We start from the raw sequence: 27,058 nt of genomic DNA, 5'->3' as shown, positions 1-27,058 counted from the left end.
GCCAAAGTCAAGAGTTGGACGCTTAACCGACTGAGCCACCCAGGCACCCTCATAGTTCTGGAATTTAAAAAAATACTTATGTGAAATGCATGACTTTACTAAGATTCTCATTGTGAATAATCACGTCTAATAATTTACTTTTTATGTCTTCTTAGAAATCAATATGAAGTAAATTTTCTTTAACCAGAAGTCTGCTCAAATATGACACTAAATTGAAAGATTGAAATTATTGAGTGAATTCAATAGAACTTCTGAAAACGTTTTATTTATATTTCATTTCAGATACTCATTTTCCAAATCTATAAGGCCATCTGTCTCAAGTTCAAAATTTGTAATATTATTTGGAAAACTATTTTTAAAAAGTGATCAAAGAACATTTCAACACATAGTGATGAAATGCACAATTTTTAAAGGTTACATAAACAGTTAAATACATACATAAGATAACATTAAAAATTCTTTATTTAAAAACACTGTTATTAAAATGGGTAAATATGACACAGTAAAACACTTTAAAGAAAACAGACATGGATTATGATATATACAAAATAGGAAATAAATCATCATCTGTCATTAATGGGAAAATTTGCATACTTTCAAAATATTCATAATTTTAAGTCAGACAAAACGTTGTTTAGAGGGAATACTTCTTTTATATTTAAAGTCTCTTTAAAGGCGTTTTAAATTCCGCTTACTCTGGGCACTTCCTGGAAGAGCATCTTTTCTATTTCTTGGCTTTGCTGCTCCTCTGCTACATTCTTCAGACCCATGATAAGCACACAAACATAACACACAAAAGTCAAAACCACAGGCTGTGCGGCTACAGAGTCCCCTTTTCTTATATGGCTGGTACTTAGCAGGGGATTGGCACCTCGGGCAAGGTTTTAATGCTTCATCAATAAAAAGTGTTTTGGCAACCTGCAGTGAAAGCATACACACTAAATCTTCCAGTTTCATATAGAGAAACACTTTATGTCAAACTCTGAGTATTTATTTCTAATAATTGATGATAAATACTCACCTTAACATATTCTTCCTGTTTACTACTTGAGTGAGTAACAGAAGAGCTTGCTACAGGTGTCAAAACTTCTCCCCAAGGAGAACGTGTTGAAACTTGTTCTCTCTGAAAACCTGGTATCCTAGCCTGAGCTTGTACAGATCTTAAAGCTGATCGATTTAAAAGATGGAGCCTAGTGGCAGCGTCCTCAACATTTAATAGAGCCCCCTGCGGCAAAAGATGAGAGGGGTCAATACGGTAATATCAAAAGTTCCAGAACAGTTTTCTGATGCACATGTATTTAAATGTTGAAAGTGGTTTCACACTAAATTCCACAAGAATTTTCTCCCTAAGCTTTCCCTTTTGGAAAATTTTTTCTCTCTCATCTAACATTTAAATGTCAAAGAAATATAAATGAACAAAATTAAAACAATAAATGTTAGCTTTAAGTTTGCAAGATTGGTTATTTTTCTCTTTAAGGCATGGGTTGGCAAACTTTTCCTGAAAAGGGCCAGATGGTATATATTTTACATTTTGCAGGCCAGATAGTCACAGCTACTCAACTGCCATTTTAGCAAAAGCAGCTGTAGAGATATGTAAATGAAAGAGCAAGGCTATGTTCCAATGCAACTGACTTTAAAAGCAGAAGTGACGGACAGGATTTGGCCCACAGACTGGTGTTTGCCAACCCTTGTTTTAAGGCAAGGTTTAAGAAGAGGTGAATCTTTTCCAAGTTTGCCACGGGATATCATGGAATTCTCTGAAGGTTTCTTACCTTAGCCACACATCAGAAAAATAATGGGCCTGGTTAGACCATGAAATCCCATTGGCTTGGCTAGTTTTTACATGTAAATACTGGAGTCATTTTTACACTTACATTTTAAACAAGGAGGAAAAAAGGTACCTCTTATCTGAACCGGATTTCCATATTACTTCAATATTCAGCCAAGAAATATTTTCAGTAAGCCTTCTATTTTGTGAAGGTTGATAATTGGCATTCTTAACCAATTATCAAAATACAATGTGAAGCTCCTCGTGTGTCTAACTAAAATTGTGTTTCTTCTCCCTTAATTGTCTCCCTTTCTCACAATTGGCTCCTAACAGTGAGAAGAGTGAAAATATGAGAAATTATAGTAGGATAAGTATAGGAAATAAGGTTAGTTGATCATGAAAAATTCCGTGATTAAGTTTAACAACATATACATAAGTGTGAAGGATAAATATTCATTTTCTGAAATTAAAATGAATACAACTGAACTTTTTCAAGGACTCGATGCATCTCTTTATAGTACATTTGTATAAATAATTTGCAGGCTAGGCCACAAGCACACAACACTGGAGCACACCAAAATTCTGACAAATTTTGATGCAGTTGGTAAACACAGTGTGCATAAATTTAAAAAAATGAAGAGAGATACATTTTTGAAACACATTTCAGCCACAGATTAAACATTCATTTATTTAATAAATATTTCTAGAACTCCTAAAGGTACCAAGTGAATAAAACAGTGTAACTCCTGTCCTCCTCGAGTTAAAATGTGTGCTGCCATCTCGGAACAAAAGGAGGCAAAGCAGTAAACAAAGGCACATGTTCGTGAATGCCAAAATTTTTCAAACATAGTCACATCATGTTGCCAGAAAATATTTAAATGTGAGAGTGAAGTCACCATGTGGTTGTTCATTTCCATGATTATAAAAGAACAGTGAAGAATACAGTAAACTAAGAAATGCGATGGAAAAGGTGTGGTATCCCAATTCTTATGCTCATTCTTATGGCTGCAAAGCAAAGAGATAGAATTGTGATCTTAATACACACAGCTGGTGTGTGCCTTCCAATTTTCACACATAAGGAGCTTTCAGAGATATTACACAAGTATGAGGAAAACCACTAAACAACTTTGTTTTACAATGTTTCTTTTTGGGTTAACGATACACATTAGGATAGCTCAAGTGGAAAGCAACTAGTCCATATCAGAACAGGAGTGCAAAGTGCACAGGGAAGAATGTTTCTAGGGACAAGAAGGAACAGGAAGAATACCTGATTTGTTTGGACTTACACAGAGGAGATTTCCAGTTCTGGTGGATAATAGGAGATGAATCAGGGATCTGTATAGAGAAACACTAAGCAAAACAAAAGAAAGAAACTGGGCAATTATTAACTCTGGAAAAAAAAATGTTATATAGGAAAAAAGGTGTATTCATAGTGTACTGCATGTTACACCTGTCAATAACTCATAATAATCTCGACACATTCTTCATAATGTCAGCACCTAATTCTGACCGACTCCCACATGATGGTGTGGTTACAATGGTGAGACAGGAGAAAGGAATTCAGAGAGACAGGTGGGTGGGTAGGTAGTGGTAGTGGCAGTGAGAAGTTAGAGAACAAACACTCTCTCTAAAAAGTCAAGAAATAGCAGTAAAGGTGTGCTATTTAGAAATGTGGAGGTAAATCTCAGGAGGAACAACTGAAGAGTTGGAGGTAAGTGACTTGGGCACAAGAATCAAGAGTGAGAAGGGATAGGCAGGAGAATGTGTTTTGACCTAAGCCTCACAGTCCAATTGGACTTTTTAGACCATGTACTTGTTTTACTCTGAAAAAAAAATTAAAAAGCAAACGAAAATAAGAAAAAAGTTCAAGTAAGGAAAAAAAGTATAGTCTTTGAGAAACAAAGTTAGAAAAGAAAAGTGGTGGCCAGGATATAAAGACAGAATATTTTATCTAGAATTACCTGAAGTGTTGCAAAACCCAAGCAGGTTTCTTTCCCTGTAGGATGTACAATGTAAATGGAGCTAACAGGTTAATATTATTAGGTGTTTGCTTAAAAACTGTTTTTTTAAGTAGGTCCTCAGCATATAGAGCAGCACTCTAATAAGATAAGAAGAAGGCAGTTAATAATTTCACTATTATAAGCTCCCAGGATCAGAAGGCAGCAGTAAGTAGCCAGGGAGGGGCTGTGAATAAGTTGTAAGGCAATATCATAGGTAAGAAAGTAAAACTTTTCTTCAAAGTCAAATAGAAAGTCAATGTTTAAGTTAACTCAGTCCCTAGTATTTCATTGCTATGAGAAACCCACCAATCTGCGTCTAGGTGTTTATATCTGTTTGTACCATGCTTCATCTCAAGTATTGTATTTTGTCAAATTAGAAATTTACATTATTTATGTTACCTAATGAAATAATAATTTATTAAATACTTTTTACTAGAACAAGAATAAGAGCATGAACTCACAGTTTCTTTCAGTAATGATGGGTAGGAAAAGGTTAAAAGTTGTGTATATAATACATATGGGTGCCAGAGTCATTAGATGCATTACATGAAGTTGTGTCCACAGGAAAAATTAGTCAGCTTCTACAGGACTTTTCCTGTACCCTCAAAGCTGGTCCTCAAATCTTCAAGAAAATATAAGCTTATGATACTTTACCAGTCCTAACCTGCCACGCTGACTCACCTCCAGGCCTTCCTGGATGCTAAACTCTCAGCTGAAACACTCTTCCCTGTCTTCACCTGGCTAACCACTCATTGGTCCTTCGGGTCTCAGTTGAGTTGCACTTTTTCTGAAAAGCCTTCTGTTGATTCTCAAGCATCAAATACTCCGTTTAAATGTTCCAACAGAGGGGCGCCTGGGTGGCTCAGTCAGTTGGGCGTAGGACTTCTGCTCAGGTCATGATTTCATGGTTCATGGGTTTGAGCCCCACGTCGGGCTCTGTGCTGACAGCTCAGAGCCTGGAGCCTGCTTCCGATTCTGTGTTTCCCTCTCTCTGCCCCTCCCCTGCTCGTGCTTTGTCTCTCAAAAATAAATAAGCTTTTTTTAAAAAAATGTTTTTTTAATGTTCCAATAGAACTAATTCTGGCCTTCCTCTAACACACCCATATTATAATCACCTGTTTACTTGTAACACCCACAGGGCATGAGCTCCAAGAGAGCAGAGATCATTTCAAAAAGGTTCACAATTGTAATCTGAGCAATTGGCACAATAATAGCCACTCAAAAGGCTAAATAGAAAATGCTATAAGGATATCTAATTATGAATAAGACCCAGCATAGCACCAGTATTCAAACACTGCACACACACCCAAACAACATAATCCCACAAGACACTCTTGATGTTAGGTTATCTACTCCACTTATGGACTGGAAGGAAATGGAGTTGGGGAAAAGTAAAACATTCGTGAGTGAATGTTTGGTAAATGGAAAAAGTTAAAAGATAGCAGGAAAACCAAATTAGGCTGTCCAGCAATATGAGATTATTATTTTTACAAATCCATTTGAGAAAAGTATTATATACGTTACCTCAGAATCTGTTTTCAGTTGTGAGATGTAAAATTTCCTCCTCCGATTTGCGTTTTTATCTTGAACAATAATTTCACGCCAATTTCTGCTTACTTTCCAAACACTATAACATAAAGGTCAGTTTTATATTGTATATATTCCACAAAATTAACTTTTTTTTTTTTTTTTTTTTGCCAAAGGCAATAAGAAAAACTTAAAGATTCTGGACAATAAATTTAAACCTAAATATTTACATTACAATATGATTTGATCTACATTGTTGTTTCATATTATTTCACCATATGAAAGAATTCCTATTAAAACATTAAATATATGCCAGCATTATATCAATAAATTATCTTATAAATGGTTAACAGACAAACATAGTTTCGTATAAGACCAATATGAGCCCACTGAGAGACTGATTAAGAGGATTTAACTTCAAATGTGACCCAACAATAAAAAAATTAGAACACAACATGCAGGAAATGATTATCATCTATACAGTCCAAGAGGTTTTTTATCTGTTTCTCCTATTAAATCTATAGGAGGAAACCTACCATTGTTGATTAAACAAACGTAAGAACTATCAATAATTCATGAGAAGTAGTAGATGCAAAATAACGATTATTATGATGGCTAGCACTCCAAAGTTCCTATTTTATAAACCAAAGTTTATGAGAATGAAGCAGCTAAAGAAAAAAAACCCCAACTTACAACCAGTGGTTGCCTATTGTCAATAACTTTGGCTATACTAATTATTAAAGAAAAATAATCTTTCAAGTGTTACTCTGCTCTTTTTTTACTACTCTAACTTAAATCACTCAAAGGGAGTAAGACCAGACAGCTAAAAAAAAAAAAAAAAAAAGTCCCTTGTTGTTACAGAGGTAATAAGTACTTGAGTTGTTAAGCTGGAGTACTTCCCAGCTGTCATGGCCACTTCAGTTGCCTTGCCTCTCCCCAAGCCAATACATGGGTCTTATAACAGATTAAGGAGAGAGAAAGGCAGCTAGACACCTATTAATGGGGAAGAAATGAACTATATAATTGGATACTTGCCAGTTATTTCAACTGACCATAATCTCTCACATTACCAAGAATAAACACTACTAACATTATACATGCATTCTACAGTACAAATACTATAAATCTGAAGGGGTTGGGAGAAGAGGTAATTATCAAAATATGATTGAATATCAACTACTCCCACAAATGAGCACCCAAAAGTATTACTCATTTTTTAACTGGTCTATATCCAAATACTCCAGCATATAAAAATAAAATTCCTGTATTTCAGCCATCCCTTTGATTTTATTAAACAACTATCCCATTTGAACATTTTTTTAAAGGCACATACATACAGGTACACTAATCTGTTTATTATCCTACTTGGGTTACACCAAGTACGTTCCTGATCAAGTCTATTTAGAAAGGCCTTAAACCTTAATGTGAGTTTGTGGGACACTATTGAATTAGAAATCAGAGGGCTCAGTTATAGACCTAGATATATTCCTATGTCCTTGAATGACTGCTGGCAGATCACTTAACTTCTCTGGAACTCAGTTTCCTCATCTGAAAAATATGTGACTAGACTAGATGTTTAATGACTAGACTTCCATCTATGAAATTCTATGATTTTCTACAATAGCCTACAATTAATTTGTGGAGGAAAGGTGAAGAAGGGTTCAAATAGAGGTAGTGGCCATAAAAACAGCAAGGATTCTATGAACCAAACTTTTGACATATCCCTATGGAAAAACAAGTTTACAAACTCTCCCACACGTCCTCCCCCAACTGCCACTTGCAGAAGTCCTGTTCCACAAGGCTTCCCTCCTTCCGGCCATGGCATTCCCAAGGGTCTCGTCTTCTGATAGTCCTGCAACTCCCCAAAATTACCAGTATGAACACAGTCTCACTTTAGTCTTTGTAACCCTAGTTCCCACCCTTAATAATCCTAAATATCTGTTTCTCTTTAATTATGTAGCAGCATTCAACATACTGAAATTTCTGTTAGCACAAATTCTTGTTTCTAATTCCTTGAAATTTTCAAAAGCAATTACCTTCCATGGCACTGTTGGCAATGAAAATGAACTAATCCGTATTCCCTTGGTCTCTAGAAAAACTAAGCCCTAAAATGAAAGCTAACCGTCATTTTGTATTCTAGAACTTAGATTCAATAACTAAATGGTATCCTTTGTATGTTGCCCTTTCTTAGTCAACATGACATTTTACAATATTTCTGACCAAGTGTCCTAACATTAATCCAATTTGCAATCTGACAACAGGATGTGGACTATTAAATCATCAAATAATTTTCATGGAATAAAGCTTGCCAGTCTTGAAAATTTAAAGTTCGACTTTTAGAAACTCTCTTCCCAAATGACAGTGCCATGAACCTTACCCAGAAGACTATATTGACGCATCTGAAACAGGATTTAAATTTTTTTTTTAATGTTTATTTATTTTTGAGACAGAGAGAGACAGAGCATGAAAAGGGGAGGGTCAGAGAGAGGGAGACACAGAATCTGAAGCAGGCTCCAGGCTCTGAGCTGTCAGCACAGAGCCTGACGCGGGGCTCAAACTCACGGACTGTGAGATCATGAGCTGAGCTGAAGCCAGATGCTTAACCGACTGAGCCACCCAGGCGCCCCTGAAACAGGATTTTAAACAGAAGGAACCTATGTTACTAAGCTCTAGTAATATAGTAACTTTAGGGAAGTTCACTAAACCACCTTTGATAAAGTGTGAGACAACCAAAGAGAGAGATAATAAAACAAATAAAAAACAGGACAACTGTTCAACTCATAGAAAAGCTTTCCAATTAAAAAAAAAAAAAGTGATAAGAAGGAAGTTTTATTTCAGAAAAAAAAAATTATTTCTTACCTGAATAGGCTTTCTGCAGTCAAGGAATCTAAAACCATAGCAAGAATATGCTTTAAATTTCTGTATTTTAATTCTGTTAAGACGTCCAGTTTCTCTATACCCATTTTCTTGCCAATCAGTCCTGTAAGTATACACTGAAGCACGGCTATTTGCCCCCCATCCCTTTCTTCTAAGAATTCATGTGCACCATTCTGCTGGAATCTTTTTCTTTTGTTTCTCATGAAGAGCTCGTGCACTAACTGCAAGGCTGGGGTCTTTGATAAATTCTTAAAGCTTAACATCTTAGTGTCACTGCTCAGCTGACTCTCTGAGGGGTCTGAGGCAGCTGCTGGTGTTGTTTTAGAGTCAGAGTGGTCAGTCTGCTTTTCCCCTTCTGTCTCAGATTGTGAGCCATGCTCCTCCAGGGTGGACAATCTTCTCAGCCTTCTAAGATGCCTTGACTTTTTTATGGTGCTCCCCACTCTGACAGTTCCCTTATGTTTCTGAAGTTCTTGAAAAGAACCCTCCTGGTCAGAGAGGGAATCTTCTGATTTTTCCAAGCAAAGTGAGTTAAAACCACTGTCTTCAGGTGTTGAAATATTGCCCCTCACTTTAGTTGAAGGGGAGAGCCTTTGACTTGCATTAAATTTAATGTTTGCTACAAGATTACTTATTGGAGTCACACGTATGTCCTCATCTGTCCCACAAGTTGTTCCACTAACAGAGGAGCCCAGAGGTTTGGGATATGTATTCTCATCATTAACAAACAGACTGCTATCACTAAGGTCATATGTGATAGAGTCTCTAAAACTATTGCCCTGAATCGGAGATAGACATTCAACTTCAAACAGGCTACAGTCATCTTTGGAATCATCAACCGTGGAAGTCTTCTGTTGAGAAAAATTAAGTCTCAGTTTTTGACTGCTAGAGGTTGCTTCTTCTGTCTTCAAAGTACTAGTAACTAAAGGACTAAAACTGTTTTGCCGTGGAAGACCTGAAACATGGCTTGGAATATTTTTTTCTAAGTTGAGAACTTGGTTCATACCACTTTCTAGAGAACCATTTTGTGATTCAAAGTCCCCTGTTAGAAGAGAGAAAGATATGTCCAACCTTCTGCGCTGCAAAAATTTTTTCCCACTGAGTTTAGGAGTTTCACAAAGTTCGGGGCTTTTCTCCTTTTCCTTCCTAGAAAAGACACCTCTCTTTTTTTGAGTTGGAGATTCTAAAGGATGAGTCAAGCCCAGATCTGAAGTTTCAGGATGTTCATGGATTAATGGTGGGCCTTTTCCTTTCTTTCCAAATAATTCTTTACCTGTATTCTCATCGTTGCAAGGCTGTAACAACTCATTGTAGCCACTGTCTTGAAATGAAGATGTAGAACAGTAGTCTCTGAAGCTGGAATACGTGAAATTGACAGGAGAGTCCACCTCATTTTCTGCTCCAGGGCAAGTCTGACCTAAATGTCTCTCTGACATCTTCAAAAGCTCTGTTTCTACAGAGGAAAACAAATTTTATTCTTCCTTTGAAATGAGGAGTTTGGCAGCTTACACCAAAATACATTTGTTAGGACTATAGATAATAATAGAAAATGCTATGGCAATAAAAAAAAGTTACTTTAAAAAACAAATCTACTCTAATATATACTCAAGTGTATCTTACTTAAGCCAACTTTTAACATCCTAAAAACCAAAACTTTTGGGTTATACATATTCACAGATTACTTGATAAGCTTAGTCTAAGCACCATGCACAAATATTTTCTTGAACTACACTTGAGAAAAAAAATCTAACGGCATCATTTTTAGATAACCTCATATTAACAGCATTGATGTGCATAATTATAGTTTTAATATTTTAGCTATTTATCTTGGCCTATATCTAGTCAGTTGGATATTTCCCTTCAAAATTCTGGGTTATAAGTAAAGCTGCTTAAACAAACTATATGCTAATTTTTAAACACGTGTCTGGAAAGGTGTCAAATGAGTGCTGTCACTAGATTTAACTGCAATTTGGCTAAGCAACTCCAGGATAATGTTATTCATACTTGTAACATAGGCCTGTCACAGAAATCCAGTCCCCATGACTGCTCTCAACGTCTGAATTTCCAGACTTACTACTTTGAAAAGACTCCCTGGCTTATTGATAAATTACTAATACATTCTTCTTGAGCTATCTAAAATGAACCAGTGCCACATAGACATAGGGCCATTACAAACTTGGCGTGTTATGCTTATTCATGTGTCATTTTGTAAATATTTTGAGACATAACATCCACTTGCAGGCCTGATTTCACAGATAACAGACAACTATTTATGGGAAATGCACCCTTTATAATATTCTTGAAATTGCAAGGACAGAATTCAAGTAAATTACTTAATAAGTTACTCAGTAATTATATTTGTAAGAAACAACACAAGGAAATACTCTATTCCTTAACCTTTTTAAACAGTATTATCACATTCCTTCTTTTTATAAACGCAAATCTTAACCCAGAGGGCACTAAGGGAAGAAAATCATCACAGTTTCTGGTATTTTTCCAGATTATTCAAAGGACACTAAGAAAACTGTCATTCTTTTAAAGTTTTCTCCAGACCAAATGCATGGTTTTTCTCTATTAAAAGATCCTAGGAAGAAAAATTTTAGTTGACTACAATGGGAAAGGAATATATTTATGCCTAGGTTACACCAGTTAAGTATACAAGTGAATGAGTTCTTAAAAACAACAAATCACTACTCCAACCACAAAACAAAACAGTTTCTTTATGGTAAAATGATCACTGGAAGATTATTACTGGGCAAAGTATCTATGTGGTTTTCAACCTTTTAAACTTACATTCAATTTTGGTAAATTTGATACATGTTCTCTTCCCATCTAGATCCCCTCAGATCATGAGAATGGCTGCTATCTTCTGTACGTGCTTACCAGCCAAGATCATCAAACTTTGCTTTCTATAATTTGTATTATATTTTCAAACAAAATATTAAGTTAATGACATATAATGAGCTACCAAATTACACCTCTACCCATGAATATTTCCCCCTGAGAATCATTCTATTAAGTTAAAATTAGGTCGCAAAATCCTTCTAAAAAGAGCAAATGTAACAATTCGACGTCACCACTAGGTGTCTCACAGTGCTAGAATCTGGGAAACCGAGGCAAATTGTTAGAAACAAAATGGGGATGCAGATATAATCCTCTCCCCCCACCAACCATAGGCCACTTGATACAAACACACACACATACATACATATACATATATATATATATGTATAAATCTAATTTCTTCTGTTCATCTATACATTCGAAGTTGCCTCCAATGTGTTTTTTTCTCTGCTGTCATCATGTTCATCTTTCCATTTTCCCAAGATGTTGGTCTTAAGAAAAACTTGGCTGTTCAAAACTTAATTTTTAAATCTTTTAAACAGACATGCAGAATTATGAAATTCCCATTGACATATTTAATTTTACCGACTCAACAGTTCACTGATTAATCAAATGAGCCTCCTTAATACTCATGTTTAAAAAATTGTTAAAGCTTATTTATTTATTTTGAGAGAGAGAAAGTGAGAGAGAGAGAGAGAGAGAGAGAGAGAGAGAGAGAGAGAGAGAGAAAGTGAGCCAGCAGGGAACAGGCAGAGAGAGGGAGGGAGAGAATCCCAAGCAGGTTCTGTGCTGTCAGCACAGAGCCCAATGCAGGGCTCGATCTCATGACGATCCGTGAGATTATGACCTGAGCCAAAATCAAGAGTCAGAATCTTAACCAACTGAGCCACGGAGGCACCCTCTTTGAATGTTGAGAACATTTATCTCTACAGTGCTCTCAAGAAAGAAAAAAATTGGCAAGGATGGGGAGAAAAGGGAACCTTCATGAACTGTTGGTGGGAATGCAAATTGGTTCAGGTACTATGGAAAACAGTATGGAGGTTCCTTAAAAATTAAAGATAGAACTATCAAACGATCTAGTAATTCCGCTTCTGGATATTTATCCAAAGAAAAGGAAAACACTAATTTGAAAAGATGTATGCACCCCATGCTCATTGCAGCATTATTTACAATAGCCAAGATATGGAAGCAACCTAAGCGTCCATCAATAGATGAACTAATAAAAATAAGGTACATATATGCAATAAAATATTACTCTGCCATAAAAAAAAAAAACTCTTGCCATTTGTGACAACATGGATGGACTCATAGGGTATTATGCTGAGAAGAATGAGTCAGACAAAAACAAATACCATATGATTTCACTTATATGTGGAATCTAAGAAACAAAACAAATTAACAAACAAAACAGAAACAGACTCATAGAGAACAAACTTGTGGTTGCCAGAGGCGATGAGTAGGGGGTGGTCTAAATACGTGAAGGGGATTAAGAAGTACAAACTTCTACAGCGACATGCAGAAGAATGAACCTGGACCACTTTCTTACACCATACACAAAAATAAACTCAAAATGGATGAAAGACCTAAATGTAAGACAGGAAGCCATCAAAATCCTCCAGGAGAAAGCAGGCAAAAACCTCTTTGATCTTGGTGGCAGCAACTTCTTAACATGTTTCCGGAGGCAAGGGAAACAAAAGCGAAATTTATTTTGATGGGACCTCATCAAAATAAAAAGCTTCTGCACAGCAAAGGAAACAATCAACAAAACCAAAAGGCAACCGACAGAATGGGAGAAGATATTTGCAAATGATATGTCAGATAAAGGGTTAGTATCCAAAATCTATAAAGAACTTATCAAACTCAACACCCAAAAAACAAATAATCCAGTGAAGAAATGGGCAAAAGACTCGAATAGACACTTCTCCAAAGAAGACATCCAGATCGGTAACCGACACATGAAAAAATGCTCAACATCACTCATCATCAGGGAAATACAAACAAAACCACAATGAAATATCACCTTACACCTGTAAGAATGGCTAACATTAACAACTCAGGCAACAACAGATGTTGGCGAGGATGCAGAGAAAGAGGATCTCTTTTGCATTGTTGGTGGCAATGCAAGCTGGTGCTGCCACTCTGGAAAACAGTATGGAGGTTCCTCAAAAAACTAAAAATAGAACTACCCTACGAGCCAGCAGTTGCACTACTAGGCATTTATCCATGGGATACAGGTGTGCTGTTTCCAAGGGACACATACACCCCCATGTTTATAGCAGCACTATCAACAATAGCCAAAGTATGGAAAGAGCCCAAATGCCCAGTGATGGGTGAATGGATAAAGATGTGGTATACGTATACAATGGAGTACTACTCAGCAATCAAAAAGAATGAAATCTTGCCATTTGCAACTACGTGGATGGAACTGGAGGGTATTATGCTAAGCGAAATTAGTCAGAGAAAGACAAAAATCATATGACTTCACTCATATGAGGACTTTAAGAGACAACACATGAACATAAGGGAAGGGAAACAAAAATAATATAAAAACAGGGAGGGGGACAAAACAGAAGAGACTCATAAATATGGAGAACAAACTGAGGGTTGCTGGAGGGGTTGTGGGAGGGGGATGGGCTAAATGGGTAAGAGGCACTAAGGAATCTACTCCTGAAATCATTGTTGCACTATATGCTAACCAATTTGGATGTAAATTTTAAAAAATAAAAAAAAATTTAAAAAAAGAGGTACAAACTTCTAGTTGTAAAATAAGTCATGGCAGTGTAATATATGCCATAGGGAATATAGTGAATAATGCTGTAGCAACTTTTTATAATGACAGATAATAAATAGACCTATCAAGGTGATCACTTTGTAATATATAAAAATATAGAATCATTGTGTTGTACACCTGACACTAATATTGTATGTCAATTATAATTCAATTTTTAAGAACGCTTGTTAGAGAATGAAATACTACTTAACTATATAAAAAACAAATTTTCTTCATTTGTTAAATTGGAAAATCTTACCATCAGTAAATCTTGAGCTCTTAGATGTCAGTTATGAGGGCTTCCAAACAAGAAAATCTTTCACTCTGCCTTTAAAATTCATGCCAGAGTAATACCACTTAAAGAGAAACGTGCAGCAGCACGTGGCTGCTAAAATCGGAAAGGTACATAAAACACATGCTGCAGGGATTATTTCTAACATATGAAAAGGCCTAAATCACTTCGAATTTCCTCCAGCTTTCCAAATAATAGTAATTTCAATATCCTGGTTTTCTCCAGCTAGTCTCGGAACTGAGGAATCTTCCCGAAATCGGGTTTTTGAAAATGCAGTGTAAGCCGCAGCGCTGTCATTGACTTCCCCAAGGTGCTATCGGCGGGTGGGTGGTTAACGGTCTCACCAGGGCGTCCTTTGGCCCCGCTCGTCCCTCCCCGACCTTCCCAAGGCCAGGCTGGCGGCGGCCCGGGGTCGCCTCGGTTCCGCCGCCACGGCTCAGGACCCAGAACGCCACCGAGAGGCCGAGGGCGGGTGGGCGTCACCAGGGGCGGAGCGAGCGGGCAAGAGGCCGGCTTCGGGGCCCCTCTCTAGTCCCAGCACCTAGAAAGCAAAGTGGGCCCCGGGCCGGCGGACGACCAGAGGCCCGCTAGCGGGCACACACCTGGGCCCCCCACTCCCGCCCACCTGGAGACCGAGGCGCGCCCGCACCGACCGGGCCGCGGGGCCAGGCGGGAGGGGAGACAGGCAGCCGCCGCTGGGTGCGTCAGGCAGGAGCCGCCGCCTCGCCCCCAGGGATGCCCGGCTATGGCAACCCCCACGCCACGTTCGCGTGGGGCCGCCGAGATTCCCTCCTTCAGTTTGAACTGCCCGCCCTGAGTAACCGCTACGCGCCGCCGCGCCACCGCGCCGCCCCGCCTCGCCCCGCGCCGCCCCTTCCTCCAGCTCCGCGACGCCCCCGCCGGCCGCCCGGCGATCCGCAGGCTCTGGTCCGGCTTCTCCCAGAGGAGTCTCGTCCTTTTCCCACCCTTCCACCCCCACCACAAGCGCAGCCGGGCTTTCTAACTTCATGGGCTCTGTCTCTCCCCATTCTCACTTTGGGAAGCATTGTGTATCCAAGCTACTAGGTCCTGCAGTGAGATGCCAATAAAAATAATGTAGGTGAACGTTTGCTTGACAATGTTTCCGAGATAATCAGGTATAAAAAGCAGGTTACAAACCAAATGATGCCTTTTAGAAGTATAGATACACACAGGATACAGATATACACAAGATGAGGTCGGAACGGTATGACTTTCCAGTATCTCTACACGGGATTATGCTTGATTATGCTAGACGGGATGTTTTATATTACTCATTGGGCACCTATTCTATGCCAGGCTCCATCCTTCTGCTCTTGGCAGCTTCATACTAGTCTCCTTTATCTGGCTGTTTTCCCCTCTGCCTTTTCCCTACATGAGGCATCCTACCTCAGCATTTTATTTGGGGGGGGGGGAGGCTTTACCATTATGTGCTTACATAATTCTCATGCAGAGTTTCACCCATTACTTTTAAGCCAGTAATAGCAGCTACCACCACTCTCCTCCAACTGGACATTTCTGTATCTGGATGCCCTTTAGCCATCCAAAATGGAACATATCCAAAGTCAAACTCACTAACACCTATTAAGCTCTGCTCTATGTGCCAATCACTGGGCTAGGTACTGGGAAAGCAAAGATGAGTACACCACAGTTACTGGCCTTAAGGGGTTCACAAGTGCTGTAAGGGAGGAACAGTAGTAGTACTAAGGAAAGAGGACCAACTAACCCTAAGGAAGAAGAGGGGGTGGAACTAACTTTATAAAGACCATGACTTTGGGATGGGTTTTGAAGCACAAGTGGCAATTTAAAAGTCAGACAACAGGTGATTGCAATCTCAAAACAAAATGTACAAGAGCAGGAAAACTGAAACAGTTGGGAAAACTATAGTTTGTTATAGCTAGAAACTAAGACTTATTTGAGGAAAGACCGAAGAAAATTCTTGAGAAGGGGAAGAAGCCAAGTCATGGAGAATTTTGGATGCATTTAAGAGAAGTTTATCCTCTAGGCCATGCAGAGCATTTTAGAAAGATCACTCCCATGGCAGAGTGGAGAACAGAAGGAAAAGAAGTGAGGGTGGTTGCAAGGAGACCACTTAGGAAGCTACTACATTACTCTGGAAGCCAGTGGGGCTGAAGAAGCTGAATTCAGCATATTCAGTCAACAGAATCAACTGCATGGGGTGGGGGGAGCACAGAGAACAGGTTTGGAAGAAAATAAATTGAATTTAGTATGTGGTTAGGGGACCTCGGTGGCTTAGTTGGTTAAGCATCCTACTTCAGCTGAGGTCATGATTTCACAGTTCATGGGTTTGAACCTTGTGTCGGGCTCTGTGCCGATAGCTCAGAGCCTGGAGCCTGCTTCGAATTCTGTGTCTCCCCCTCTCTCTGCCCCTCCCCTGTTTGCACTCTGTCTCTCTCTCTCAAAAATAAACATTAAAAAAAATTTAGTATGAGGTTGTTAAGTTTGAGGTACCTGTAGGACTTAAGATTAGGAATTGATGAATTACATATGTTTCAAGATAGCACCTGTCTGAAGCTGCCCCCATACACCCAGGTAGAGTGAATAGTGCTCTCTCTAGCTCTTCAAACAAATCTCTATGACAGCCATTTTGCCTTTCTCCACACAACATTTGCAATCCTCTGCTGAATTTTCTCCATGTAGTTTATCACCTTCTAAAATACCATATTATTTACTTATCTTGTTTAATGTCTGCTCCCCACTCCTACTTTAATGTAAACAGGGCAGGGAATCTTGCCTATGGTTTTAAAAAATTCACACAGTCCCAAACACCATTTAAACGCTGCCCTTTTCTTTCTCTATTTTTTTTCAGATATTACGACTGAAGAGCAGAAAAGTATATAACTCCCTTCTATCATTCAAAGAATAATCTTTACCTCCCCCCCCCACCAAAAGTGCAAAAAGGAACCGAGTTACATGTAGCTTGTCCTGACTTTACTCACATACCCCAAATATAAATCACTCACATTTTCCTATTCTTTACCCACCACAGTCCTTGGCCTTTTTGTTTCCCTTTCTGGATTGGATGTCATCCCATTTCTTACCTCAGTAGTCTAAACCCATCTATTTCCCACAAGATCTAATTCTTCTTTTGGGGACCATCCAGCAAAACATAATGAAAGACTTTTCCAATCACCAAGACATTCAAGCTATGCAGGTATATTTAAAAGAATACGATCAAAGAAAATGAAAAACAGAGATTCAGGAGGAATATAGCAACTTGCATCTTCATAACCATATTACGAGGAGTTAAAAGCACTAGTATCCAAGATAACAAGACATCCACCCTCATTGGGAGAAGGCAGTACAGCGGTATCTGGCGCATATTAAGTGCTCAAGAAAAGTTAGCTGTTACCAATGATAATAGCTTCCACGCTCCCTACTGATCCTAAAACTATCGGTTCCTGCTAATTGGAAAAAGGGTGTTGGAGTGAGAACTAGCATCTACATGGACTCTTGTTGAAATTCTGGATTTCCTTGACACCACTTGTAATTAATCTACCCTTCCATAGGGTCCCAAGACCCATTTGTGTTCTACATGTGTTGATCCATTCTGATCTCCATAGACTGTGTTATGTGCCAGAATCATCTTGATACCTCAACTGGAGAGTCAGAATCCAGGAAAGTTTGCAATGATTTGTTAAACTTTCTGGATCAATCCATTATCTTTCTCTTATGATAACAATAGTTTTATTTAACAATTCTTGTAGTAAAGCCTATTTTGACTGTTGTATTGAATTACCTTCTTCTCTTTGGTTGAGAGGAGGGATATTTTGTAAGAGAGCTAATGGTCAAAATATTTATGCTGTATGTCATCCTGTCTGTGAAGGAAGAAGCAGGAAAATCCATTGTTTTCCTGGAAATTAAAAAACTGGCAGCCAGGAAGACTAGGAATATGAAGTAGTTGTATCCCCTATGCTGGTCTGTAGAGGTGTAACCAGTTGGAACTCCTCAAAGCAAAAGGTGAAGCTCAAAGTTCTCACGTTGCTGGGTGGAAGACTGGAAAGCAGTATATTCTGCTTAATAACAAATCAAAGACAAAATAAATCAAAGATATTAACCTGTTTCTCTGCTGAACTATAATCGTTATTAACAACTGATCATCCCCTAGATTTTAGTTACTTCATTTTCTTCCTCCTTCTGATATAAAACGTCTGCTATGAAAGAAGCAAACGAATGTAAATGTTGTGAATCAAACTGATATTAATCCCATGATATTTTGATCTCTCAAAAAACACACCTCCACTGAGCAGATCGTTTGTTTCATCTAGGGAGGAATACATGAGATGGAAGGAAGGTCAGTAAATAGTTACTGCTACCAATATCCCTTAGTTTTAGGTAGAATTAGTTGGTGTAGCTGCCCTCATACCCACCTTTGCTTTAAAATGAGTAAAAGGAGTGGGTCATGACAAAAGCCTATGAAAGTTTCGAAGAGCAAAAATGAAATTATGCGAAAGATAGGGGCAGCTGCTTCACTGGTCCAGCACAGGTATCAATCCACTGGAAAAAACGTAATTTGAAAAGTGCTTTTCTACGTGAAAATCAGTGATGGGAGTTGTTGCCGTTGTGTACCTCTGAGTAACGGCTAACCTAGGATTCCAGGGGCACTTGGCATTTTCTTTTAACCCTCAGCCCTCCTGGAAAAGTGTTACTTTCTACTGACTTCCTTAGAGAAACAGACTTCCTCCGATTTGAGGAACTATTGGAATGCTTTGCTTTCCTTAAAAACGAAATAAACTGGGGCGAAACAAGAAAGCCGCAGAAACTAACACAAAAGTTCAAGCTTTGCCGCCTGTATGCAATCCGGGTTCTCGGCCACGCCTGGGACGGAAGGGGCGGAGACTCCATGCATCATATGCCAGCGCCGGAAGTTGGTTGAGACACAGCGACGAGCCGTAATCCGGTTAAAGCGCGGAGTGCGAAGCTTCGCCGCGTTACGTGCGTAGGGAATTGGCTGGTTGGGATTAAGAGGTGGGTATTTGGGTTGAAACTGGAAAGACCCTCAAGGTTAAAAAGGTCCGGTATGGAAATCGGGGGAAGCTGGAGATTGAGGAGTGAATGGTGTTAGTACTTTGGTTTCGTTCAGTTTAGTTTGGCTTTTGGGAGTTACTCTTCTTAACTTCTGTTCGCATGTTTTCCTATTGAGGGATATAGTTTTTTGCTTTCTGCTAAAGTTTGGAAAAACAGGACTTGTGTTAGTGGAACGCGAGCTTTGCAGTCAGATTCCAGTGCCCCTGCCTCTTAGTAGCTGCATGATCCTGCGCAAATTAATTTACAAGCCTGGGTTTCTTCATCTGAAAAGTAAGGGCAGTACCTCCTAGGATTGTTGTAAAGATTATAATGAAATAACATGTGTAAAATGTTATCGTGTCCGGTTTGGGGGTTAGCGCGCAATACATTGTGTTTTTGTTTTGTCCTTTAGCTCTACCTATACAGTTTGAAAAAGTACAGGTTAGGAATTGGGACTTTTTTAGATTTCCCTGAGAAAAAATGAGGTATGGTTGGATTTGCAAGGAGCCCCTTTGAGATATTCAATATTTGAGTCTGTGATTTGATTTCAGACTATCAATGGATACTCAGAAGGACGTTCAACCCCCAAAGCAGCAGCCAATGATATATATCTGCGGAGGTAAGGGCACTTACATACATAAAGTGGGAGTGTTTTACTTCAGTTTTGAAATAATTACATTATACTTAGTCTTAAACAAGTCTTTAAAGTTACAAAGCAGAACACCAGCAACCCTGAAAAAACCTCTCATTAAGAGCTCATTTACTCACCAAGAAAAAGTGCAGCGCCCAGTACTCTTTTTTCTTTCCTCCTTAATATGTTGGTTGTTAAATAACAAAAGTTCAACTGAGTACATTTTAAAGATGTGATAGGCTTTATTAATCCATTCATGAATCTGGCAGCATCCTGTCTAGCAAGTAGATGAGAACTCCAAAGGGTTACAGAAAAGGAAAGGTTTGTAAAGGTAGAGAGGAGTGGAAAAATGAAAATTATTAGCGAAGAATCCTGTGTTTAAGGTAAGGTCACCCTTCTAAGAGGAATGGAAAAATCAGTAAATTTCCTAGCACTGACAAGGAAATTCCCATATTGACTGGTCAAAGGTTGCGTTTCTGCAGGGCTGAAACTGCAGTTAGGTTAGGTGTTAGGTCTTGGTTTACTGATTTGGGGCCTCAACCCAAGTGAGGCCATTTGGGGCCTGTAGTTTTCTTTTTAACATGGCCACAGCACCATACTCTTGAGATTGAGTACATTTTAGTGCTTTGGGTGAAAAATACAGTTAAGATAATTTGCTTGTCTGTAATATTTTTCCTCTAGACATTGAATAAACATGCTTTCTTTTTTAGAATGTCACACGGAAAATGAAATAAAATCCAGGGATCCAATCAGATGCAGAGAATGTGGATACAGAATAATGTACAAGAAAAGGACTAAAAGATGTATCCTTTTAACTTGTTAAATATGAAGTAGATGGAAGTGAAGAATAATGCTTGGGTTGCTAGTCAAAGACTAATTTCTGGTAAATGGTAATGATTTTTGGTCTACTTACCAAAAAAAAAAAAAAAGCATGATTAGGATTTTCATAATCATTTTTATTTTCATAATAATTAATTCAGATGCATATACTAAATATATACTAGATTTTGGATCTCATAAGTCTATTTTTCAGGCTTCTATATTTAACTTATTTTACTTATACTCATTTTTGAGTTTGAGTTCATGGACAAACTAAATTATACAAAGAGAAATACAAATACTGTATATGAATGCTACCTTATGGAAAAAGCGAGGCTTACACATTGGCCATAAGACTGAGAGTACATTGTTATGTGGTAACTACAAATACAATATTTTTTAAACCAGTAAGTTACCTTGCCAGCATTGCTTTAGTGTTTTTTGGTGCATTGATCTTTTGTATCATGGAAAGGGGACTAATGAAAATTGAAATCTTTTTTTGTAGTTCTTTTCTAGTTGTTATAGTAAATAGTGAGTTCCGTTCTTTTGTGTATTTTATTTTATTAAAGTTATTTATTTAATCTCTACACCCAACGTGGGCCTAATTAAGCATCACATGCTGTTCCAACTTAACCAGTTAGGCACCCCCCCCCTTTTTTTTTTTAAGTTTATTTAATCTCTGTTTTTTGTATTTTAGATCACATAACTAGCAAATAGAAAGTGACTTGGAAGTGTTAATCTTTCATGTAATTTTTAAATATGTGTTTTGTCCTTAACTCAGTTTAATACAGTGGTGGTTTTTGATGCTCGATGAAACATGGAATTCAGAAGATTATCTTTATTTGGACTTGGACTTGCTGTTAATGTTGTATAGCTTTTGATGAGTGTATTTATCTTTATGAATACAACTACATACACATGATTTCGTTTTAAAATTCATCTTATATTTAGGGATCTATTAATAATGTCTATAAAGAAAAATTCTTTGTTCAATTACATTATTTATAATTTCCTTTTTTTTTTTAATGTTTATTTTTGAGAGAGTACGAGCAAGGGAGGGGCAGAGAGAGGGGGATAGCATATCTGAAGCAGGTTCTTGGATCTGTGCACTGACAGCAGCAAGCCTGATGTGGGTCTCAAACTCAAGAACCGTGAGATCATGACCTGAGCCCAAGTGGGACGCTCAACTGTTTCAGCCACCTGGGCACCCCTAATTCACTTTTATTGTATGTGTAATCTGACACATAGGGAAAGTTAAAAGTGCTTCCCTAAATCACACTTTTAATCAAGACCTAGAATCTTGTAGGGGCCTTGTTGAGAATGAAGTTTACCAGGGCCCTGTGAAGGTCTGATTAAGTAAGTTCCTTGGAAACTACTGTTTGACATCAAATTTGTAAACCCTCCAGCATCATTTTGTATTGAGTATACCAGTGTACTTACTGTCACACATATAATGCATGCATTATTTTGAGTTATATTTTTCATTTGTTACTTGGTATAGGCCTTCTGATAAAATGCTTAACTATTTTTTAAATCTTGGGTGAGGGAAAAGAAACTTCAATGGTTGTTTCTGTAAGGCAAAGTCAACCCTAAGTAAAGTGGATGAGGCAGACTATTAAGGTAGGTGTAGTTTCTGAGGTGCAGTCATTAAGGTAAAAAATTCTGCTTTCAGGATATTAAAAAAGGGACTAGTTTACACTGAACTGTGGTTGGATGTTTAAAACTTTTGCCTTGATCTTAGGGATATGGATACTCAGACACTCCATCTGTTCCAGGATTCCATCACTATGGAATGTCCTCTGATAATCATTTCAAAGAGTAGATACATTCCACCTTCACTAATAGCTATGTGTGTCTGAAATTCAAAATCTTCATCATGCCATTTAAAAAAAAAACCCCCTGTGTTTCTACCACCGTCTTTGAATATTAAGTTCTGTAAATTTATCATGTGCTGTACAAAGTACTACCATGCTGAAATTTTTAAAGAGTGCTTCCTAGGTCTAGGTTTTCTTTAGCCATGGCTTTCATAATTTTGTAATTCTGCTATGTTCCTTGACCTTGTCTCTTTTAGATAAAAGAGTCCCAATAAATATGATACGACAGTCCCCTAAAAAACTCCCAACACTTTGGATAATGTTGCTGTTAACTTTTTTATTTCATCTTAGGTCTTTTACATATTGTTAGTTTAATTGAATATTGTTAGCTTGTTAATTAGACAGTGGTTTAATGGAAAAAGTATTACCACTGGAATCCAAGACCAACATTTCAATCAGTCACCTCTTTGTGTCCCTTTCATCTATAAAAATGGAAGTAATTTTACCTCTTGCCTTTTTAAGGAAAAAAAAAAAGACAAAAGATATATAATTGCTTTAAAAGATTCTTTTGAATAGTGATGTATAAATATAAAAATCAGTAAATCTGAGCTTAAAGTTGACATATAACTTGTTGCCTACTTAAACTGCTTACCAATGACTATGGATATGTATGTTCATGAAAAATGCATGGAAACAGGTTCAAATCCAGCCTTGCTACTCAGTGACTGGCCAGTTCATTTAACTTCAGCTTCATTGTCAAAATGGAGGAATTTATGATGGTCAGTACAGTGCTTTGAGATTCTGAAGTTACCTTCAGAGATTGAAGTTATGAAAAATTTAAAAATAGTAGATGAAATCAGAAATGGCCACTCTTAATAAAATACATAAGGTATGAAAGTGTAAACTGAGAAGATGTAAAAATGAGTTGCCTCTTCACATATACAAATCCATGGACACTTCCACCCCTCCTAGAACAATTCTGTGTAGAAAATTGGTCAAGGGGGACTGGCTCTGTGAGCAGAGGGCTGGAGGATGAGAAGGAACCTGACATAGCAAGACAAGAGGAAGGAGTATCCCTGAAATTGAGGAAATAGCCAGTATAATGGCTCAGGGATTGAAAGTAAGCTTGCCTTGTTCACACTTCAGAATGAAGCCCTTGTGATACACACTTTGAGGTAGGCAGGGAGGCCTGCTCACTTACGGTCTCGTGATGGGAGTAAGCAGGAGAGTGATACGGATTAAGACTTAACTTGAGCTGTTCTGTAAGAATGGACAATGTAGGAATGGGTGATGGATGGGCAAGCTAGTTAAGGGCCACATGTAAATAGTTCAGGATAATAATGATGGCTGAGCCAGGGTGGTAGCTGTGGAGGGAAGTAAGAAGTACTTGGTTGTAACATAACAAGTTGAGGTTAATGAGACTTATTGGTTAGTACTTAAGAGCTTAGTAAACAGTATGGACTTGGTAAAAGGCTTTGGGTTCAGATATCCACAGTGTCCTTTATTGACTGGCCGTGTGACTTCACCAGGATTCGCTTTCCTCATTTGTAGTATAGGCATGAAATAATAGCACCTACCTCAGAGGTTAGTTGCAAAAGAAAATCCATAAAAGCTTTTACCCTAACAAATGTTAACTATTACCACCATTACTGTCTAAGTATTACTGTTTTCCACAAAGATGATTTTGTTAGTTTTAGGATTAGTCTTCCAGCTATGGGCCTTGCTGTCTCCATACTCTTGAGATTGCTCTTTCTGAAATACAGATTTCATGGCCCTGTCCTGCTGAAAATCCTCAGTAGCTCTCCATTTTGATAAAGTCAAAACTATTGGGAATGGTATATTTGATTCTTGATAATATGACTCCTTTTCTATCTCTGTCACAAGTTCAGCCCACTTAAACCACTTAATCTTTTGGTTCTAAGGAGATCTCTGCAGTTCCTTAAGCAGGTAACAGGACTTATTTCTTTCTTATCTGTCCTTTCCCATGCTTTTCCCCCTGCGTTGAAATGATCTTTTCTGGTGTTCTTCACCAGCATCAGAATTTTGAAGGATTGTTTTATAGTCCACTAGTTTCCAATATCGTTGAGAAATCCAAAACCATTCTTCTATCTAATTCTTTGTGTGTGATGGCTTTTCTTTCTGGAAAATTAGAGTTTTCCTTGCCAGTGTATCGAAATTTTATAATATGTGCCTTGGTATGGGGCTCTTTTCCACTGTTCTGGTCACTTGGGTGGGTACTTTCAACCTGGAAAGTAAAGCTCTTCAATTCTGGGAAATTTTCTTGAATTGTTTAGTAACTTCCTGCCCTCGATATTTTCTTCTCTCTAGGTCTTTTTTTAAAAATCTAATATTAGACTTCATTGACCTGACTTTCTCATCTTTCCTTTTCCTTTGTTTCTTTGCTCTGTAAAAGGTGCCTTCAATTTTTCTTTCTTTTTTTTTTTTTTAAAGTAAGCTCTACACACAACATGGGGCCTCAATTCATGACCCCAAAATCAAGAGTCACACGCTCCACTAACAGCCAGCCAGGCACTCCTCAATTTTAGTTTCTAATCCATTTATTGGGATTTTCATTTCTGGTATAATTTTAATTTATACAAGGTTATCAGTTTTTCTTTAAAAATATATTTGAATATATATACATTCAAAGAAAAAGTATATATCCATCCTTGTTTCTTGGATGCAAGTCTTTATGAAGATGATAGTGATAATTTTCTTTTGCCTACATAGTCTATTCCAGTCATTTTACTTTTTATCCTACTTGTTTATTCAGCATAAATGTATATACATAATTATAACCAGAAGAAAACAGTGAAAAGAAAATTACAGGGCATGTGGAATTACAACCATTTCACCGAATATTTAAAGGATTTCTCCCATGCTGGAAGTTAGAATAGCCAGTGTTTTAAACCTAGGACATAGTTTTGAGTGAAGTTTGTTGGCTGGAATGAGGTGTGAAATGATTATGCATGAATTGGGGCATGTGATGGCGTTCTCCATGACAATTTAATAAAGCTTACTAAGGATTATGCTAAAGTTTGAATCTGTCTATAAATATCAAATTTAACATTCTCTAGCACTGGCAATGGAAATAATAATAAATGTATTGTTAATCATGTTTTTAGCAGAGTTTTTACCACTATTGGTGCCTGCTAAAGGACTGTAGATTTAATTTAAGTGCAGAGAGGAGGGCGAATTGTATTAATGAATTCCTGTTATGTGCCAGGCACTAATCTGAAATTATAAAGTGAAATATATTTCCCCACAAATGATATCTATTGTTTTATTCATTTGGATTGTATTGTGCCTTATTTGCTTTTGTATCCCGGTGCCCAGTACAGTGTCTGACTCAACCAGCGCTCAGAAAATGTTGAACACCTGCAAAGGAAGGCAGAATCTTTCATTTACTCTTTTGTCTAAAGGGGAAGGGCTAAATCTGGATTGCCTTGTAGATATCCTGAACATTTAATTATATCTCTAAAATTGAAATGGAATGGTTATCAATTTACAGTTCTTGGTAGTTTTAACTATCCAGAACTGTAACGGCGTTTTAACGCCATCAAAAACGAATGCAAAACAGAAAGGGAACCCTCTCACTTGGACTCTTAACTTCTCCCTGATGATCTGTGCCGGTAAAGCTGGGCGCGGAGGCCAATCGGTGCGGCAGATCGAGGGCCAGCCAATCATTCGCAGAGGCTCTAGTCCCGCCCCCGGCGCTCAGCCTCTGGCCTTTGGGTACCCAGGCGGGGCGACACTCCCCCCATATCGGCACCTGCGGTGAATTGTGTAGCGGTCTCGTCCTTCCACAACGCTGGGTCTGAGAGCCAGGTGAGTACCTGCCGGCCAGGAGTAAATTACATCTTCCCATCGCAGTTCCCTCAGGGAGCTGGGGTGAAAGGCGGACCCTAAGAAGCAAATGTACGGTCGGACTCAACTGAGGGAGCGAGTTATGGGATGAACAAACGGGCTTTAGTTTCCTGCACGGTGGCCGATGTTGGGACGGGGGTTGCTGGGGTCCGCCGGCGGCGACCAGAGCTGGGGAATGGGGAGCAATCTCAGTGTCCTCAAGGGTCCGTTGACCTTTGGGTTGGCTGTAGAGCTGAGGGTTCCCGGCCTGTCCCTGACCAGCCTCCCCCGCCCCTCGGCGGCCGCGCTGTACACAAACCGTTGCTATGGCTGAGGAAGCCATTTCCTTTCGGTCTCCGCCTGCAGGGGGCGCTCGGCCCTGTGGTTTCTGGAAAGAAGGTGCCCAGGTGGAAGAAAACCGGTTTTCTTGTTGCGCATCACACTTTGCACTGGAGGTTATTTCTGCCCGCTGATTAGGGAATATGGGAAATGGATGTGGATCAGGATGATGATGAAGAGATTAAATCCAACTAGGACCGAGGTTTTTCCTAATCAAATTCCAAACAGATGTGGAAAGGTTCAAATGAGAGCGAATATTGTATGACTTCCTCTTTGGCACTTGAGAATTAACATTTAGTAAGATGCGCATTGTGCCGGAAAACAACCCAAACAAACATGGTAGTTTTCAAAAAGGATTTTCAGGGAAATGTTAAAACTGTGCAGAATGAAATTCATTTGCTTAGGTAAGAGATGGCTCTGCTATTTCAAATGCTTTTCACTGCGATTTCTTCAAATCGTGAAATTTCAGGGGTTGCAAGATAAAT

The 27,058-nt window shown here is 38.4% G+C and overlaps 3 protein-coding genes across 5 annotated transcripts in view; 2 read left to right on the top strand and 1 right to left on the bottom strand.

Annotated features, from left to right (window-relative positions):
- Positions 1–465: 465 nt before the first annotated feature.
- On the bottom strand, positions 466–15,087 carry FBXO43 (F-box protein 43). The gene is given in 8 exon segments (XM_027063531.2): positions 466–918; positions 1,022–1,225; positions 5,293–5,395; positions 8,155–9,625; positions 14,046–14,074; positions 14,076–14,114; positions 14,317–14,606; positions 14,704–15,087. Coding segments are annotated over 8 exon segments (2,769 nt in total). The 3' UTR covers positions 466–669.
- Positions 15,088–18,931: 3,844 nt separating this feature from the next.
- Positions 18,932–21,572, top strand: POLR2K (RNA polymerase II, I and III subunit K). Its single transcript, XM_015078037.3, has 4 exons — positions 18,932–19,085; positions 19,676–19,743; positions 20,466–20,558; positions 21,366–21,572. The coding sequence occupies exons 2-4, from the start codon at positions 19,683–19,685 to the stop codon at positions 21,386–21,388; spliced, it is 177 nt and encodes a 58-aa protein (XP_014933523.1). The 5' UTR covers positions 18,932–19,085; positions 19,676–19,682; the 3' UTR covers positions 21,389–21,572.
- A 4,504-nt stretch (positions 21,573–26,076) lies between these two features.
- The window catches only part of SPAG1 (sperm associated antigen 1), a 69,199-nt gene continuing 68,217 nt past the window's right edge, over positions 26,077–27,058 (top strand). For all 3 annotated transcript variants that reach the window (XM_053208408.1, XM_053208409.1, XM_027064129.2), the window contains exon 1: positions 26,077–26,216. The gene's annotated coding sequence lies outside the window, so the exon portion shown is untranslated. The remainder of the gene's footprint in view (positions 26,217–27,058) is intronic.

Source organism: Acinonyx jubatus, chromosome F2, assembly GCF_027475565.1.
Source record: "Acinonyx jubatus isolate Ajub_Pintada_27869175 chromosome F2, VMU_Ajub_asm_v1.0, whole genome shotgun sequence".
Classification (NCBI taxonomy): domain Eukaryota; kingdom Metazoa; phylum Chordata; class Mammalia; order Carnivora; family Felidae; genus Acinonyx; species Acinonyx jubatus.
Note: the sequence above shows the minus strand (reverse complement) of the source record. Positions and strands in the feature narration are given on the sequence as shown.